This window comes from Diabrotica undecimpunctata, chromosome 2 (genome assembly GCF_040954645.1).
Source record: "Diabrotica undecimpunctata isolate CICGRU chromosome 2, icDiaUnde3, whole genome shotgun sequence".
NCBI lineage: Eukaryota > Metazoa > Arthropoda > Insecta > Coleoptera > Chrysomelidae > Diabrotica > Diabrotica undecimpunctata.
The window spans coordinates 17011604-17030582 of NC_092804.1; the positions used below are offsets into that span (position 1 = coordinate 17011604).

Below are 18979 nucleotides of genomic sequence, written 5' to 3' on the forward strand. Positions count from 1 at the left end.
CAGGATGTAAGAGCTGATGGAAAAATTAACATAGTCCAATGGTATGATATGAAATCAGTTATGCTAGCGTCAACTGCATTGCAAATAGAACCTTCAGATGAATGTAAGCGGTGGTCAAAAAAGGACTCCCGATATATTGAGGTACCTAGACCAAACATTGTTAAAAAGTATAATGAATGCATGGGGGGAATAGATTTAATTGACAGGATGATAAGTTATTATAGAATGGGAGCTAGAAGTAAAAAATGGACAGTCAAAACCATTTTTCACTTATTTGATCTTGCGATTGCCAATTCTTGGATTCTATACAGAGATGACCATAAGCAACTTGGTGATGCTAATAAAACCGTTATGAAGTTCCTGGAATTTAAAATAGCTGTTTCCGAGTTGCTCCTTAAAGACAACATTTCTGAAAATTCTGATTTTGGGAACACTTCAACATTAGTAACTAGAAACAGTTCCAATCCTAGACCATCACTTCAAACTTCTACTAAAAGAAAGATACAACACATTCCTGCAATGGCATCCGAGTTAAAAAATTCTGTTAGATGCAAGCTTCCAGGTTGCAAAGGTAAAACAAAAGTTTATTGTGAATCATGTGACATATTTTTATGTTTAACGGGAAATAACAATTACTTTAAACAGTTTCATTTATAATAATTTTGTATTGATGCGATCCTGATGTCCTTTTGAATGGACATAATTTTTTTCATATTTAACAACAAAATAAAAATTTAGAAAAATTTACATGTGTTTTTATAATCAACATCATACGAATTTTACTATTTAATAAAAAAAAAAACAAAAAGAATCAGCTCAGGTCTCAGGAGGATATAGTACTTAACTGTACATTATTAACAATCCATCGAAAAACTTTTAATTAGAGCAAACCTTGGACTACGCCTTTCTTCCTCTGGATGATTAGACAGTTTAAGCCTAAATTTATATTGGCTATGAGCACGTGTGTTTGGTTGTATAGTAACTTTCATCCACTTCCAGTCGGTGTCAAAATATGACAACATAGCACTACTGAATTAAGCACACTTCTCCAGTGTGCTTAATGGAAGCCTAACAGTGGCATTTATTACGCTACACTTTTAATCAATGTGCATCTTGTATTCTTACGTTTTAATCGATTTGTTTCGTACATTTTTTATACTCGCGCAGTTAGTGAATTTAGTGTATATCATGATTTTTACGTGATTTTTTAGTATTTAGTATTTTTTATTTTTTAGTAGTTTAATCATAGTTTATTAAAAATATATTGCACTTTTTTAGATGATGTTTAAATCTTCTGAATAACTAATCATAATTGTATAGTAGTTTTAATATTATTGAGTCCGGCCTTGATCCTACCGCCATATTGGTATGATCGTTAACCATACCTTTTGACACCGTTTTTAATATCATAGCTTTCCCATAGATTCTAACTTGATGCTATTGAGCTATGTACTATATTAATTATTAAATTTTCTAGTCAACTGGGACTGTTGACTGTTGTTCTATTCAACTGGTAAAGAAAACAATAAGTAACTAACTTGTAATGTACTTGTTTTATAAATAATTAATACAATTTAGGGATCCTACAAACTATGTATTTATAAAAATAATACAATCACTCATAATAATACTGGGTTGTGTTATGCTTCGCATGATGTACCTTTAATGGAACTGTCGATATTCATCTTCATAATTCTGTAGTTGATTTGGTTCGGATTAAGTTCTCTGTAGATAAACGCTGGCAGTCTGTCCGATAAGACCCAGAGGTTTCTTTCAGCATCAATCTAAAAGATAAATTTGGAGGTTATGGATATAAATATAATTAAAAAATATACTGAAAAATAACAGAGAAATAATTAAGTACTTAAATAATAAACAAAATGCTGAGGATATATTGCTGAAGAGATTCTGAACATCATGGAATACTGACAAAAGCACAGAACAACTAACAATTGTTTTCTGTTCTTTGACAAAAGGTTTAACCAAATAATATAGAAGCATATAGATGCGTCTGTATTCTTTGGTTTAAGGATAAGAATAAGAATGAATGGAACAAAATAAACAATAATATAAAAGAGTTAGCGGAAAAATCAAAGAATAATCAAAGATAATTTTTTAAGCCACAATTTTACAGAGATAAAATCACTATTATACATCAAAAACATGATTCGTTTAATATTCGTAAAAGAGTCAAGAGGTTTATTTTATGATATGATATTTGTTAAGAGCCATTTAATAATTATTCATTTTAGTATTGTTCTGAAGCTATTTTCTTGTGGCATTTTAAATTAATTACTATTTAACTGGGAATAAGCCACAATTAAAGGTTAAAATACGTTTATTGACGTTTCAATTTCCACTTCGGAAATCGTTCTCAAAATACAAACATTAGTAAATTAAACAAATTTTGTTTTTGTTACTTAGTGAAAAATTCTTCTATTAATTTAATTTTATCTGACTCATCTATATTGACAATTCAGACATACATTATACATTTTAAAGTAGACGACTTTAAAATGATATTGCCAATATTGTTGAGTTGCGTTCCTGGGACGACTTTACTTATAAGATAGTTCATTCGATTACATGAAATCAACTTTAACTTGAGAATATCCGTCAGAAAAGATCATAACATGTAATTCGTCTTTAAAAAGACAAATACATGCCATGATGACAGTAAAATTCTCCTGTTAGTGATTCCATAGTAAATTATGAGGGAAAAAACCAGGAAAAAAAACCTCATAATACTATCCCGACATGGTAAGTATTTGATCTTGCATTTATTTTACCTTCAATAAATACCAAATTCCGATTTGATATGTTTGTTATTTAAAAAATATAAATGATGTATTCTCTATATGTTACTGACTTCCCAATACTGGTATTTTCTTTTTAATAACTTCCTCTTTCAATATGGGTAACCAGATCCTACTACATTCTGCCGAGGAATTCGCGACACAATTGGTCTCATTTAGCATAATTAGAGCCGCTTCTTTGATTTTTCTCTTTTTACCATCCGTTTCTTTTAGGACTATATTTGAATCATTCCATTCTTTCAATATGGTTACCCATATTGAAAGAGGAAGTTATTAAAAAGAAAATACCAGTATTGGTAACTCAGTAACATATAGAGAATACATCATTTATATTTTTTAAATAACAAACATATAAAATCGGAATTTGGTATTTATTGAAGGTAAAATAAATGCAAGATCAAATACTTACCATGACGGGATAGTATTATGAGGTTTTTTTTCCTGGTTTTTTCCCTCATAATTTACTATGGAATCACTAACAGGAGAATTTTACTGTCATCATGGCATGTGTTTGTCTTTTTAAAGACGAATTACATGTTATGATCTTTTCTGACGGATATTCTCAAGTTAAAGTTGATTTCATGTAATCGAATGAACTATCTTATAAGTAAAGTCGTCCCAGGAACGCAACTCAACAATATTGGCAATATCATTTTAAAGTCGTCTACTTTAAAATGTATAATGTATGTCTGAATTGTCAATATAGATGAGTCAGATAAAATTAAATTAATAGAAGAATTTTTCACTAAGTAACAAAAACAAAATTTGTTTAATTTACTAATGTTTGTATTTTGAGAACGATTTCCGAAGTGGAAATTGAAACGTCAATAAACGTATTTTAACCTTTAATTGTGGCTTATTCCCAGTTAAATAGTAATTTATTCATTTTAGGTTAGATTTTATTTTATATGCATATATTATAATAATTAATATCTCAAGAAAGCGTTCAATGTGTTGAGTCTAACGAAATTTGATCGGTTTGATATTATAAACCCCATTCTTCCACGTAAGACGCCTCAGCATTTTTTAGTTAGGTTGATAATTATGGGCAATGTTTATATTGTTCACATCTATTGTTCATAATATACAGTTCGAAAAGATCACTCAAAGAATTCGCGGTGAACGATTAGGTACATTATATTTTATCACTGAGCCGCAATTTTATTATTTAATGTAGGGGAGAGGCGGGAACAGTGACACACAGGGAACAGTGACACATTTAAAATCCTAGTAGAAAATATGTTAGCAAGTTGGTGATATTGTGGAATTTTACAGTTGGTATAATAAGAATACTACTTGTCTTATAAAAAGTTGACAGAATCTGTTGTGTTTGGAGAAAATCGCATGTTTGTGTTTTGTTAGTGCAGAAGTATTTTGTCAAGGGTGTTTTTAGTTGTTTACTACGAGGAAACAAACCTGAATTATTGGATTGTGTTCTGGGTCGTAAAAAAGTCGTATAAAATGTAAGTAATAGCAATAAAATTTCTTTAAAATCTTTGTAGATTAACAAAAAATTTACAAATTTTTGTACAAAACAGCATTGTGGGTACAGTGACACGAATATTGATAGGGAACAGTGACACGATGTGTCACTGTACCCTTCTTGTGAATTTCATAAAATCTTGACAGCAAATGAGTGCTGGAAAATCATATTAGGGTCTAAGAAGCTTTTGTTAATTATGAATTTACATTACATATGGTACGTCAGAAGAAAACGGATAAGACAGTGGGTAGATTCAATGAAGATTCTATGAGGGAAGCAGTCAATCTAGTTATCAGTGGTATATCAATTCGTCAAGCTGCTAGAGAGAAAAACTTAAGCTTTAAAACCGTAAGCAGATACGTAAAGAAATATAGAGATGATCCCGAATGCCGAATGGCTCCTAACTATAAAATAAACCAAATATTTTCTTTGGAACTAGAGGAAGCTCTCGTTGATTATATCATAACGTGTTCAAAAATGTTTTACAGTTTAACAATTACCGATTGTCGCAAACTTTCATATGACTTAGCGAAAGCAAATAAATTAAAAATTCCAAAAAATTGGGAGGAGGAAAAAAAAGCTTCAGTCGACTGGTATAAAGGATTTCGCCATAGACATCGTACAATATCCTTAAGAACTCCAGAGGGATGTAGTCTAGCAAGAGCAGCAGGATTCAATAAAGAAAATGTAAACTTATTTTTTAATAAGTTGGAAATAGTTTTGCAGCGACATCCAAATTTTTCAAATGGATTCAGAATTTACAATTTAGACGAAACCGGAACTTTGACAGTTCAAAACAATTCGACAAAGGTGCTAGCCAAAAAAGGCACTAGACAAGTGTCTAAAATTCAAAGCAGTGAAAGAGGTACACTTGTTACCACATGCTGCATTGTAAGTGCAAATGGAAGTGCAATCCCACCCGTAATGGTATTTCCGAGAGTCCATTTTAAAAGCCATAAGTTGGCAGGAGCGCCATTTGGGACGTTAGGCTTGGCTACGAAAGCAGGATGGATGAACACAGAATGTTTTATTGAAGTTTTAAAACATTTCATTAAACATACTTGTAGTTCAAAAGCTAACCCTTCACTATTAATCATGGACAACCATGAGAGCCATATATCTCTTGAAGCTATCATTCTGTGCAAAGATAATGGGGTCACTGTTTTGACTGTGCCTCCTCATTGCACCCATCGGTTGCAACCATTAGATGTGGGTCTGCTAAAACCGTTTCATATATTTTACAACGATGCTTTAAGTTCGTGGGAAAAAGCTAATCCGGGCACACCTGTGACAATCTACCATGTAGCATCATTTGTGGGACTCGCTTACCCCAGATCTATGACACCTGTAAATATATCGGCAGCTTTTAAAAAAACTGGAATATTTCCCTTTGACCGTCACGTATTTAATGATGATGATTATTTCGCAAGCCAAGTTACAGAACGACCATTAGTTAATTCACCAAATATTGATCCAAAACCATCTACCTCGACAGGAGGTACCACAGATAACTCTATCAAGAACCAGGACGTAACTCCATTACAGAAATTGTCAGCTTCATCCACAAGTGGAAGAAAATTGACATTTGTAAGTCCATCAGCTATTCGTGAATATCCAAAAAAAAGTCTGACAATTTCGGTTAAAACTAGAAGAAAAAAAGGCAAGACTATGATTGCTACTGACACTCCAGAGAAAAACGAAATTGAAAGTAATAGAGCCAAAAAAGCGAAAACAGTTAAAAGAAGCATAATCTCAGAAGACATTAAAAACAATGATGATGTTATTGAGTCGGAAGACGAAGATGGTAAAACTTATAGTCTCCATAATTCTGACACGTCAGAGGGAAGTGAAATATTTTCAGATAGTGATGATGAAGACCTATGTGATTTGACATTAGATCCAGCCAAAATTTGCGACATTAAGATCAATGATTTCTTATTAGTGAGACTCAAATATGAAGCCCATTCCAATAAAGAAATCGAAAAATATTATATTGGGAAAGTTGTGGTGATAAACACCATTGGTACGATGGAAGTCAGTTTTTTACGTAAAAATTCAAAAAATGTCACATGCTTTGTGTTTCCATGTGTCACAGACATTGGTGTTATATTCAACAACCAGATTATAAAAATTTTGGACCATCCAAAAATTAGCAGGGGTCGACACTTTTTTCCTAATGTTAAAACGGACTTGATTTCATAGAAAACAACAAGCATTTATAATATTTTTCTATAGATCAATAATAAAGATACGTTTTTATTGTTTAATTAGTCCTAAATAATAATACTTACATATTACAGTTGAAAAATGTCTTTGTGTCAGTGTACCCTTCATACCAGGGAACACTGACACAATGCAAAGTTTCAGACTTTTTTTTAAATCTATTTGTTTTCTTAATTTATAGCAATGTAGTCATTCATGATGTATTTGCAACACAATAACACGTCCAAATTGATATTTGCAAGTAAAATCCTATTAATGGTCTAGCGATGACAGAAATTCAAATTTTTCTGTGTCACTGTACCCACCTCTCCCCTACGATGTTATTTAAGGGATCTTTGAAATAAACTTTTCGTTATTTGAGTGTTATAACTAACCTTGTATATTTTATTCTGAAACTAATTTTTTAGTTAATAGTAGTTTTTTGGTAACATTAGAGACTTTTATTTCAATCGAACCGTGTAAGTACTTGGTGTATAACGGGTAGTTTTACATCACGGTACCTGACAATATTGTTATTGTTAAATGTCAATACAGTTTATGTAAGTAGTATTTGTTTTGCTTGCATTTGCTTTAAATGTATATAAAAACTTGTTACATTTAAAGTTTTGTGTAATATTTCATAATAGAGACGATTTTTTACGAAATTGTCGAGAATAGATGAAGCTATCGTGGAAATACTGTGGACAGTAATAAGGACAACCATTAAAGGGAATGGAAGGACAATATTATGGGCATAAATGCAATAAGGCACAATAGATAGAACTTTTTTAATGCTTACCGCAATGTCGTTAGTGAAAATCAGTTTTTCGTGATCCTGTGCAATCAGTGCGAATGTGTTAACATCGAGTTTTTTTCTAGGATTCCAACAAGCGATAGCGTCCCTCTGTATTTGAGTCGTGAACAGGACATTTGCTTTAACGTCGAATTCCGAAGATGTAGATTGTCCTTGGTCATTCTTAAATCCTTCAAGCTAAAACAATAAAACATATTGTACTTAAAATACGTGACATTGAATAACAAATTTATCGTTTAGTGATAAAAAAACTATACATTGTGTCCATTTTACCTTTTTTTAAACTTTCTATTTACGAACTGAAAATGTAGACAAACTTTACCTAATATTTAGAGAAAACCATATAATGGTACTTACTTTGTACAATTCAAACGAGGATGGATCTGAAGCCAAGAGTTCATTTTGCAAAACTTCTGTGCTGACCGAAAATTCATTGCAACTGGCTAGAGCATGGAAGTAAGCTGTTCGGTAGCTGTAACAGAAGAAATGTATATTTCAAAAAGAGTAAAATATCTACAATTAAAAATCCATATATTTCTGCTGAATAATTTTTTCTAGTTCCAATAATTTTTTTAAATTATTCTAAATTACATTATGTCTGGTATAAATGTATGTCAAGAAGCGGATGGGGGCTATACCCATCCGATTCTATAAACCAAGAATTATCCGAGAAGTCATAGAAATTGAAAAAACGCCAAATTGTCTCAATAAAAGAGATGATGGCATCCGATTACTTTTGGCATGGAGACCACTCGTAAAGAAAATATCGTCCGCTCCACCTTCCAATCAAAATCCCGCCACCAGAAATGTTTGCGCCAAACCCCACCCAAACCACATCACCATCAACTGTGTAAAGGAATCTTCCGCTGTTCCCAGTAGCAGTGCAATGATTAGTAATCAGTGTAGTAGTGTCTGGGGGCTCGGTAGACAGACACAGGAAGCACTGAAGACGACATCAGAGAGGATGTCGAAAGCTCGGCGCAGTAATAATCGAAGTTCTCGGAAAGAACCTCGTTGAGAATTACTTGACGTTTCGGCACCCATTTTATAGCCATTATCAAGAGGGATACGGTTCTGTTCGAGTTCGGGGTCTCAATCTGCCTACTCCTTAGTGTCGAGTGACGACCGGTCTTACCCTGTGTAGCTGCTTTTATCCCCTCAGTATGAGTGGGAACGGTATGCGCCGAAACGGTCTGAGCGGGATGGGTTGGGGCGGGGGTCACTGAAGCAGTGGTCGCCATGTTGCCGGCAGTCCTTTAGCGTCATCGCACGTGTTTAAGTTGTTAGGTCGTTTTTCAATTTCGTAGGCTTCACGAATGATTCTCATTTTTAAATACTCTTCCATCTGCTTCTTAAAATCGAGAACCAAAAATATGTACTTCAAAGACACCTATTTATATAATTTATCAGCTTAGAAAAATGTGTCACCGTTCAGTAGTACGAACGAACGAACGTTATGTGAAGTTCATAACGAACTTCACAGAATATATTTTAAAACGTGCTTACCCAGTTGTTTCATTTATCGGTCCTAGAGCAAGGCCAAACACTCCATCAGTCCACTGGAAATTGACTCCACCAACGGTCAAATTTCCTTTAAGAGGATCAAAGTGGAAATAGTTGTGCTTAACTCTCCAAGATTTGTTATCGGCGAAAGAATACACGACTATTCCATAACCACCTAAGTCTGGTAGGTAGGCAAAAGCTTTGTCACAATGAGTTTTTGTTGCATCTACGATCTGAAAATAATATTTAACATGGGTAATTTTATTTAAACATTTTACATATTCCAATAATTATAAACGCACACAAAAATTCAAATGTGGAGTATGTGCTACGTCATACACTGGAAATAATTTCCCCAACTAGTCCCCACGAGGCAGTCAATTTTGATATATATGAAAGACAAGACTTAAAGCGCAAAATTAGAAAGCTTAAAGTAATTTATTAAAAAAGCTTAACAAGGATAGGGAAAATCTAATAAAATTAAGGTTTACTTACGATATTAGCGAAGAAAGAATCTGCCCCTTTAATATCACTATCCGGTAAATTATACCTCCTGATTAACCGGTCCGTATTTAGATCAAATATAGCGATAGAGGTAGGTATCACTTGCTTTCCATTTCCTAAAATGTCCGATAGTCCAGTTTCTATCAACCATAATCGATCACATTCATCAACTTTAAGTCTAAACACAGATACAATCTGGTTTTCGGCTGGCAATTCTCCTTCTTTTGGAAGCTGGTTAGCTTTCCAGTCAGGATAGGGGTGTAAAGCTGGTGATTTTTCTGTCGTGTTCAGGGGAATGTAGTTTAAGTTAGAGGCTACACCGTCTTTCCATCTAGAAGAAAAAATATTTAAAAATTATTACATTTCGTATAAAATTGATAACGGATAATTTTTATATTATGAATAGATTAAATGAAAATGCCTTCTCAATTGGCATTGAATATTTAAAATGTTTCATAATTGTTAATTTTAATTTTACAAATTTTATAAAGTCTGACAACACTTCAGAAAGGCCATTGATAACATGGCAAATGAGAAGAGTTATGTATTTGAGGAGTACATTTCTTTATACATAAAAGCGTAGTTTAATCGATAAACAAAATGTCTAACAAAGGCATTTATGTAAAGTTAAAATTAAAACTCAGATAAAGTTCACATAATATACTTATTTCCTACAACGAAACACCCGAACAAAGAATATTTCGTCAACTCATTGTTATCTTCAACAGAAGTGTACTACAATGGTATATTCTACCATGTAATTATTATCCTTAATATCAGTCAAGTTGGAGTCATGTAAAATCATTACATAAAAAAGGAAATCAGTTAGAATGTAGAAACTACCGTGGAATCACGCTGCTGAATGCAGCATACAAAATAATGTGCAAAATAATTTGCTGAAAAAATAGTTGGCAAATACCAAAGTGGCTTCTGTTGACAGAAGTCAACAATAGACCAGATATTTGTTCTGCGACAGATCCTCGAAAAAACAAGTGAATATAACATCGATACACATCATCTCTTCATAGATTTTGAAAGCGCATATAACAATATAAACCGAGAATTCTTAATAAAAGCAATGAAAGAATTTAATATACCAACACAACTAATAGAACTGATAAAAGAATATCTAAAAGTAGAAAGTAGAATCCGGATACAAAATGAATTAACGGAAACAATAGATGTGAAAAAGGGACTACGCCAGGGAGACGCTCTATCATGTATCTTGTTCAATATCATACTCGAGGAATAATCATTAATAAAAGCGTGCAAATACTAGCATTTGCAGATGATGTTGACATAATCGCAAGATCAAGAAGAGAAATGATAGAGGCATACAACCAAATAGAACGAGCTGCACAAAATAGTGGTCTTAAAATCAATCAGACCAAAACAAAATATATGCAGGTAAGTAAAAACGCAGAAATAAGGCAGCCACACAATATAACAATAGGAGAATACAACATAGAGGGGTTAAAAAACTTTATATACATGGGATCCCTAGTCTCGTCTGATAATAACGTTACGGAGGAACTGAAGAGGCGAATATTTATTGCAAATAAATGTTACCATGGCAACTATGTTATTAGTTTTATTAATGTTACCATGTTATTAGGCAACTAAGATCAGATAACGTCGCAAGAAAAACAAAATGCCAAATATATAAAACCCTAATAAGACCGGTACTCACATACGGCTCAGAAACCTGGACACTCACTAAAAGAGAGGAAACGTTGTTAGCCACCTTCGAAAGAAAAATCTTGCGACACATATATAAGGGCACAAAAGAAGGCGAAATACCAAACAAAATATTCAAACAGATGCCAGTAGGAAAAAGAACAAGAGGAAGACCGAAGCTGAGATACCTAGAACAAATAGAAAATGATATAACAACCTTAAAAATAAAAAACTGGAGAAAAAAGCACGAAACAGATCAGAATGAAGAAGAATCCTGGAACAGGCCAAGACCCAAAAAGGGTTGTCGAGCCAGTGATGATGATGATTTCTTGGCTGTTCTATTGAAGATATGTCTAATCTTTGGATCGTCTCGTCTTCTGTCTCGGCGATTAATGCGTCGTCTGCATAACATATTATTTGGATTTCTTTGTTCCCCATTCTGCAACCATGACCTTTACGTACTGCTTGTATTATTTCATCAATTATTATATTAACGAGCTTAACGAGCTAACTCTGCCTGGGGGTTAAAAGCGCGAGGACTGGGTAGATTGAGTAGCTCAGAAGCCGCGTTCATGCCCACAGCCGGTCCCAAGCCCGGATCAAGGTGGAGGGTTGATAGGCCAGGCTAGTATTCTACCCATTGTAAAAGAAAACAAGGCTCAAAGAACCGATATAAAGCCTCGGAACCAGTTTATCGAAAAAAGTGGTAAAACTTGTTCCTTTGGTATAGATGGTCATGTAGCTACAATGCCGAAATTCGGAAAAAGAAAAATAACAGATGAATCATTCTTCGCCACGACAATGCAAGCTCACACACATCAGCACACACAACGGAGTTTTTGATCAAAACATCGAATTAACGGGTCATCTGCCTTACAGTCTTGATTTGGTATCCAATGATTTCTTTGTACTCCCTCACATAAAAAATAAATTGCGTGGTCAATGATTTTCGACGCCCTAAAAAGCAGTTGAAGCGTCAAAACCCATGTTTTGGAGTAATCTCAATCTGAGTGAAAAAGTGCTTTTAAAATTGGTCCAAACGCATGCAAAAAAGTATTGATTTTCATGAAGAATATTTTGAAAAGCAATAAAGCCATTTCCGACCATAAATACTTGATTTTTCATCGTTAGGCCAGAAATATAAATAGCAACTTCTGGTAGCCTACTGAAACAAGCAAATCTGGAAAATAAAGAGAATAAAAATAGACGAGCAATATTTTAACAACTTATGTTTCATCAATAATATATTAAAGAAGCTCTACAATGGTTTAGGAACTCATGAAGATAACAGAAAAGTTGGTTTAATTACAATGAGGGACAAAGCAACTTTTGAGATAAATTGGAGATGATTTTTTAAACAATAGGGATCGTGTAATAGCTAATTTAAAAGATTATTCAATTTTCTACTTAACGATATAGAAATGAACATATTGTTTTCTTACACATAGCGGCCAAAATTTTTATAAATTAAATTAATTTACACCAGTAGCGCACCCAGGGGGGTTTTGGGGGTTAACCCCCCCCAGGACCCTATTCCGACACTGTTACTTACACATTTTAAGGACTCAAAATGGAGGTAACCTCATAAAAAAAAATTTGGTGACCAACCAAACCCCCCCCCCCCCCAGAGACAAATTCTAGGTGCGCTACTGATTTACACAACAAGAACTATGTATGTAATGTATTTAATACACAATACATTTTTATTACTGTCAACAAACAAAAAAAAGAAGAAGATATTACACGGCAAATTTTTATTTTGTGTTTTCTGTATTTTTAAAATTGAATAAAGTAATTTTGTTATTTATTTATTATTTATATTTTTAACAAATTATATTATTAATTACTATTTAACTGGGAATAAGCCACAATTAAAGGTTAAAATACGTTTATTGACGTTTCAATTTCCACTTCGGAAATCGTTCTCAAAATACAAACATTAGTAAATTAAACAAATTTTTATTTGTTATATAATTATAATTAAAAAATTATATTATATTATTCCAGTCAATTGAATGAATTATTATTTTTGCTTTTAACGCCACCTGTTGACGTATTAACAAAGCATACGTTGATTACCTGATCGACTCTAAAGTCAAACTCAAACGAAATATTAAATTATAAAAAAATATAAATAAATATCATTTGATAGTAAATTTAATTTAATTATAATATAAACTAAATAATATGTGTAAAAATAATTGTATTTATATGAATTTATTTTAAAACGAGAAGTGTGTTACAAATTTAAACATATGATTCAATTTTGTTATTATTAATCGAATGACATTTTATAACTTTTAAATTTTGACAATCGTTGTGAATTGAATGTTTCATTGACAAATATTCTTTTGATTTTTTAAGTACTTCTCATTTAATGCCCCACCTGCCTTTTTGCATCGAGGGCGACAATCTTCTTGAAAATTGAATAGGTATTATAACTTCTTTAATCTTGAAAGTATTTCTGAATTCGAGTTCAGTTTCAGAAATATTTTTCTCCCAGATTTTCTATATAATCATTTACATGCCACTCGTTTTCATAATTCGGTTTTAATTTCTAAGATAGATAATAATATTTTATATCATCAGAATATATGCAAGGAAATTTCTTTGAAATCGATTTTCCTAAGTAGAAATGTTACCTAACGGAATATTGATTGCGGTTTTTATTGTAAGAATTATTACGAGAATACAATAATTACTTTTGATTGAAGTAATGTATGGATATAATTATTATTCTTATTCTAATTTGTTTAGAACAAAGCAAGTATATAATATATTAGCTTACATAATTATTTCAAGAATATGTACATACAAGGTTTTCAGATTATTATATTATAATTAATTATACTGTTTTAAAACATGATTGATAAAATGATAAAAAGTGTTAATTCGGCGTTAATTCAATTGTTAGGAGAATTGTTCACCACATGAAATTGAAAATACGTATATCATATGCGAAATCACATATTATAACTTTAGCCAAACACAGCCATCTATAGCCCATCAACTTTTGTTGGTTGTACATATTATGTCAACATACTTCTTTCTTCTTCTTCTTCAGTCTTCAGTAATCCAACTTTGGACATAGGCCTCCCCCAAATCAATCCAGTATCTTCTATTTTGCACCACTTGCTTCCAGTTGTGTCCTCTGATCTTCTTAATATCATCAGCCATCTCATTCTCATTTGTGGTCTTCCTCTGCTTCTCTTTCCTAACCATGCTCACCATTGTTTTATTTCGTGATTCGATCTCTTATCCTTCAGTCGGGCATTGTGTCCTGCGAAGCTCCATTTCAATTTGGCAGCATGTTCTCCTTTGTCTTTTACTTTCGTTTTGCTTCTAATCCATTTGTTTGATTTTTTGTCTATAAGTCTCACCCCGAGCATTGATCTTTCCATCGCTCTTTGTGCTTTTACTATTTTATCCATATTGGACTTGGTGAGTGTCCACGTCTGTCAACATACATTAACATTTAATTAACTTTATCCATCCACCTTATATTCATGAACTTATAACTTATACTTCTTACATTTTTCAGGTACCAAATGTTGCTTTTTAACATAGAGGGCCTTTTCTACTTAAGTTATAAGTTAAGTATTATATGAACAGTACATTACAAAACTTATTCTATTTACACTCCATTTCACTCTGCAATAATATAATTTAAAGAACCCAACTTCACATATCTGCTTTCCATATTCCAGGTACCAAATGTTGAAAAAACATAAAGGGCCTTTTATAAAAATCTTTACTTCACCACCACTGAATTCAGATATCTGTATAGTTGGTTGCCTACCAGTACCCACAAAAATTTTTACCAAACTTTAGTTCACCTACATTATTAAGAATTTTTCAAATTTCCCAACGTAATTTTAGGATAAATTCATGCTTCAAACTACAACATATTGATGGTTGCTACTGTTATTATGAATATAATTTTAACATATTTAATTTTTTAAAAAATATTACTGGCTACTGTCATATTCAGACAAATACCTCAAGTTACATTGTCAACAAGTCCTCGTAGACACTTTGTCTCAGGACTAGCAACCTCCAGTGCAGTCTTACGTTGCCATGTTATCTATCCTATTGTAACTTAGACATCCTAGTATATAAAATCAAATAATGAAAATCAAATTTCATTTAACGTTTAAAAGGTTTTTACCCATGTATTTAGTAGCTCAAAACATGTACATCCAGTATGTGTTAACCACATTTTTGTATTAACCTTGGTCAAAATTTTAAATTTCATGTTTGCTTTAATTAAAGTGGTTATACTTTTCGGTTAGCACTGATGGTGGAATATTAATTCCGAAAACGTTCTGGGTGTTTTAATATATACCTTTTATGAAGGAATTTTTAAATAATTTTTTTTTCGGAATCCGGAAAAAACTAATAAATATTTTTGAAAAATTTAAACGCAGAATGAAAGATTACATTATTACTCAGGGCAGAAAGTCCCTGAAAACTTCTACAATGTTTATTTTAATATGTTATGTAACAGGGGTGAAAATAAAAGAGAAAATATAGTATAATTTTTAATTGAAAATATTGCATACACAAGAAACTTTTTATTTATTCTAAAAAATATTTCATTCTGCCTTTAAATTTTTCAAAAATGCTGTTTAGTTTTCTCAGGATTTGAAAAAAAAATGGATACATTTAAAACACATTGAATATTTTGACAGGCGACATTTTGCGCCTTTCCCCTTTAATACCTTACGATTACAACTATTATTACTTACCTTATATAATTACGATTAGAAAATTATTCAAATTTAAAATAAATAGGATCAACTTCGGAATCCGAGTCATCTTGAGGGTTAATAATTAGCGGTTATGTCTCTACGGTCGCATCAATTATGTTATCAAGATCCCACATTTTTTGTTCTTCTTCTATTACATGCTTTACTGCATCTTTCTAGTTTTGTTCTGTAATATGTTGTAAAGACTCGTATAATAATTCACGTACAGCTTGTATTTTATATAACGTATTTTTTCTAGCCACATAACTTTTCATTTGTGCCCAAATGAGTTCAATTGGATTTATTTCGCAGTGGTAGGGTGGAAGTCTAAGGACTGTAATGTTTCGCCTTTCCGCCATTTTGTCAACTACGTATTCCTTGAACTTAGATTTGTGTTGCCGGGCAATTTTTAGAAGTTCTGCTTTTACCATTCCATCTTCGTAAGGCAGATACTTATTCCGCAGCCAGTCAAGAATATCCTGTTTCTTCCACGCAGTCGTTGGAAGTCTTTCTACTAGTCGTGAATGATAAGGTGCATTATCTAATACTATAATTGAATTTGGTGGTATGTGTTGAATCATCTGCTCAAAACACTCTTCGAAAACATCAGCTGTCATCTCCTCGTGATAGTCTTTTGTGCTTTTGGACTGAAATTCCAACAAACCATGCTTAACAAATCGTTTTTCACTGCCAATGTGAGAAATTATTAATCTACTGCCTTTACCAGAAGGTGGGGAGATACCAGTAGACCAACCTTCCATAAAGGTTTGCTTGGAGCTTAATATATTTTTATCTGACCAAATTTTTTTTAGAGTATGACCTGAGTTTACCCACGTTTCATCCTGGTAGAAGACGGGCCTTCCTTCAGCCCGGAATTTTCGTATGGATCTTAGATAATTTCTCCAACATATTATCTCCTCCCGGTCAATCAAAAGTGATTTTCGTTCTGATTTCTCCCACCGGAAATTTAATTCTTTTAAAACTTGCCACAATTTAGTTCATCCGATATGAGGCAAATCCGGGTCGTCTCTAACTTCTTGTAAAATTTTGTTTAGGTTTGGTATTTCTTTTTTGAAAAAAAATCCATGAATTTTCCTTCGAATACAATTTTTGGCAAATTCATCAATTTCAATAGGCTTTTTCCCTCTCTTTAAGTGTTCGTTTATGTTTGGGTTAGCTATACCGTATTTTTTTCTTTCTGATAGGAACCTATATGTAGTTGACTCTCCTACGCCAGTCATGTTGGCACAACTTTCGACTATGTTGCGAACAGTGTTTGTAGGATTCTGAGAAACCAGAGCATCGTGAACATTCAGGACAATAGTCTTCTCTCTTGGTGAATAGACAGACTTACTGACTGTACGCAACAGTACCGGTGTAAAACTTGATGATGTTGATGATGAAGCCATCACAAACAATCCAACAAAACGAGACGAGCGAAAGGTACGTAGGTATATGGAATAAAAAATCACTCACGCACTGCATATAATTCGCAAAAGAAATATTCGAGACGCTAATTACTGCCGTAGACGCGGACACACCGACGAGCCGTAAATTACATGCGATCAAAAACGTACTAAACAAAAAAATTGTTTTCGTTCGTAATAACTTCACCCTTTTAAGTTAAGTTTCGAATATAAACTGAACAAACGAGGCACGTGGCCAAACCATACCCATTATATTATTAAAAATCTGGGGAATTCCATCCTTATTATCTTGCAACGAATAGTACCTTCGGATATGAATTTCAGGTTTTCTAGTAAAGTGATTAAACGCGAAGATTAGTATTGAAATATCCAAAGAGCTAAATTCCTAAATATATTAATATTAAAATATTATTAATAATATATATATAACAGTATTAAAAAATATTATATTATTATTTAATGAATAAACACCTCAGGAACGAATATGGTTTACGACCGTTTTATGAGTTTGAGGCACATTTCGTGCTCTCAACAATTTATGAACGGAGAATAGAAATCTGTCCAAATTTGAGGCATATATGGCAATGAGGCAATTCATAGAAGATCTGACCTCATTTGTAATTTCCAGAGATCTTTTTTCAAGGTTTTCAAGATTTGCCTCTATATCTGCGAATCTACCAGCTATTTAATCTACATTTTGTAATGTATTTCCTCATAAATTTAAAAAAGGCGATTTATTTCTTCCACGAAACTGCTCAAAACAATTGAAGGGGTACCCAATACTTAGTACCAGGAAGTACCCAATTTCTTAAAATTTAAACTAAAGGGCATTTTATTTAAACAAAAAACGTTTAGTCACTGAAAACTGTAAGAAATATACAAAAAATACTTCCTCTATTCATAAAATCATTGATAACTTTTATATTTGTTTCGCTTCAGCTATAATTCGAAGTATTACTAGAGTGACAGATTCCAGTACAAAAACATAATATACTTAATTAACATTTTTAATTATATTCAAACAATAAATTCTTATGCTAAATATGTTTTAGTTTTACAAATCGGGAAACCCACAAATGTTTTAACAGCTGAGTAGAAGTGAAAACGTCCATATCAGATGTTTCTACATTTAATAGTTTTTCTTCTTCAATTGATGTGTATTTATGAGATTTTTAGGAGGATACTACAAAATTGGAATGTCACTGACAAACAGTAACACACATTATTAATTGAATAATAAATAATAAAATATTACCTAGGCACAGTGACGAACAACTTGTCTTTCCACCTCGCAAGCCCCAGAGGCAGATTATTTTTCGGCTCATAAGCACGACTGGCCAAAGCTGCGTTCTTCGCTCCTTCGTTAGGCCACGCGAAAGTCACCTCGTTCCATTCGAAAACATCCTGAAGCTGCGAAAACACTCCCGATATACACAAAACGCTGATCAGAATTCCGCTTTTTAGAATCATTTGTGCGAATGTATGTAATATGTGTCGCGAATATTAGAAAGTGGTCTGTCTCGCGGTGAACCTGACCTGACTTCAGTGGTTTTGAATTAGCACTGTACAGAACTAAATGCTGCTAGTAAAAAAGCGATTATTTCAAGTTCTCCTTCCTTCCTCCCACTTGGTTGAGATCCATAAGCGTGTCCGTGGGGAGTGTAATTGGCAATTTAGTGATTTTATGTAACAGCCCTTTGCAATTATATTTTAATTGTATTACACTGTACACCGTTAAAAAAATAATGAAAAGACGGAAACGTCTTTTCGGAAAGTATCAAAAGGTATTTTTTAAATATCTGAAT

At 32.7% G+C, this 18979-nt stretch overlaps 1 protein-coding gene across 1 annotated transcript; it reads right to left on the reverse strand.

Moving 5' to 3' along the window:
• Positions 1-1530: 1530 nt before the first annotated feature.
• Positions 1531-18755, reverse strand: yellow-c (L-dopachrome tautomerase yellow-c). Its single transcript, XM_072522392.1, has 6 exons — positions 18430-18755; positions 9314-9653; positions 8822-9051; positions 7673-7787; positions 7301-7492; positions 1531-1784 (listed from the first exon to the last, which is right to left on the reverse strand). The coding sequence occupies exons 1-6, from the start codon at positions 18642-18644 to the stop codon at positions 1641-1643; spliced, it is 1236 nt and encodes a 411-aa protein (XP_072378493.1). The 5' UTR covers positions 18645-18755; the 3' UTR covers positions 1531-1640.
• Positions 18756-18979: the final 224 nt, after the last annotated feature.

Bases quoted from the DNA above. Each gene is read 5' to 3' on its own strand.
- yellow-c (XM_072522392.1), bottom strand. From the start codon at position 18,644: ATGATTCTAAAAAGCGGAATTCTGATCAGCGTTTTGTGTATATCGGGA. The intron at 7,788-8,821 runs GTAAGCACGTTT...CTTCTGTTACAG, and splicing joins CCGATAAATGAAACAACTGG to CTACCGAACAGCTTACTTCC. The intron at 1,785-7,300 runs GTAAGCATTAAA...TTTATCTTTTAG, and splicing joins TTTTCACTAACGACATTGCG to ATTGATGCTGAAAGAAACCT.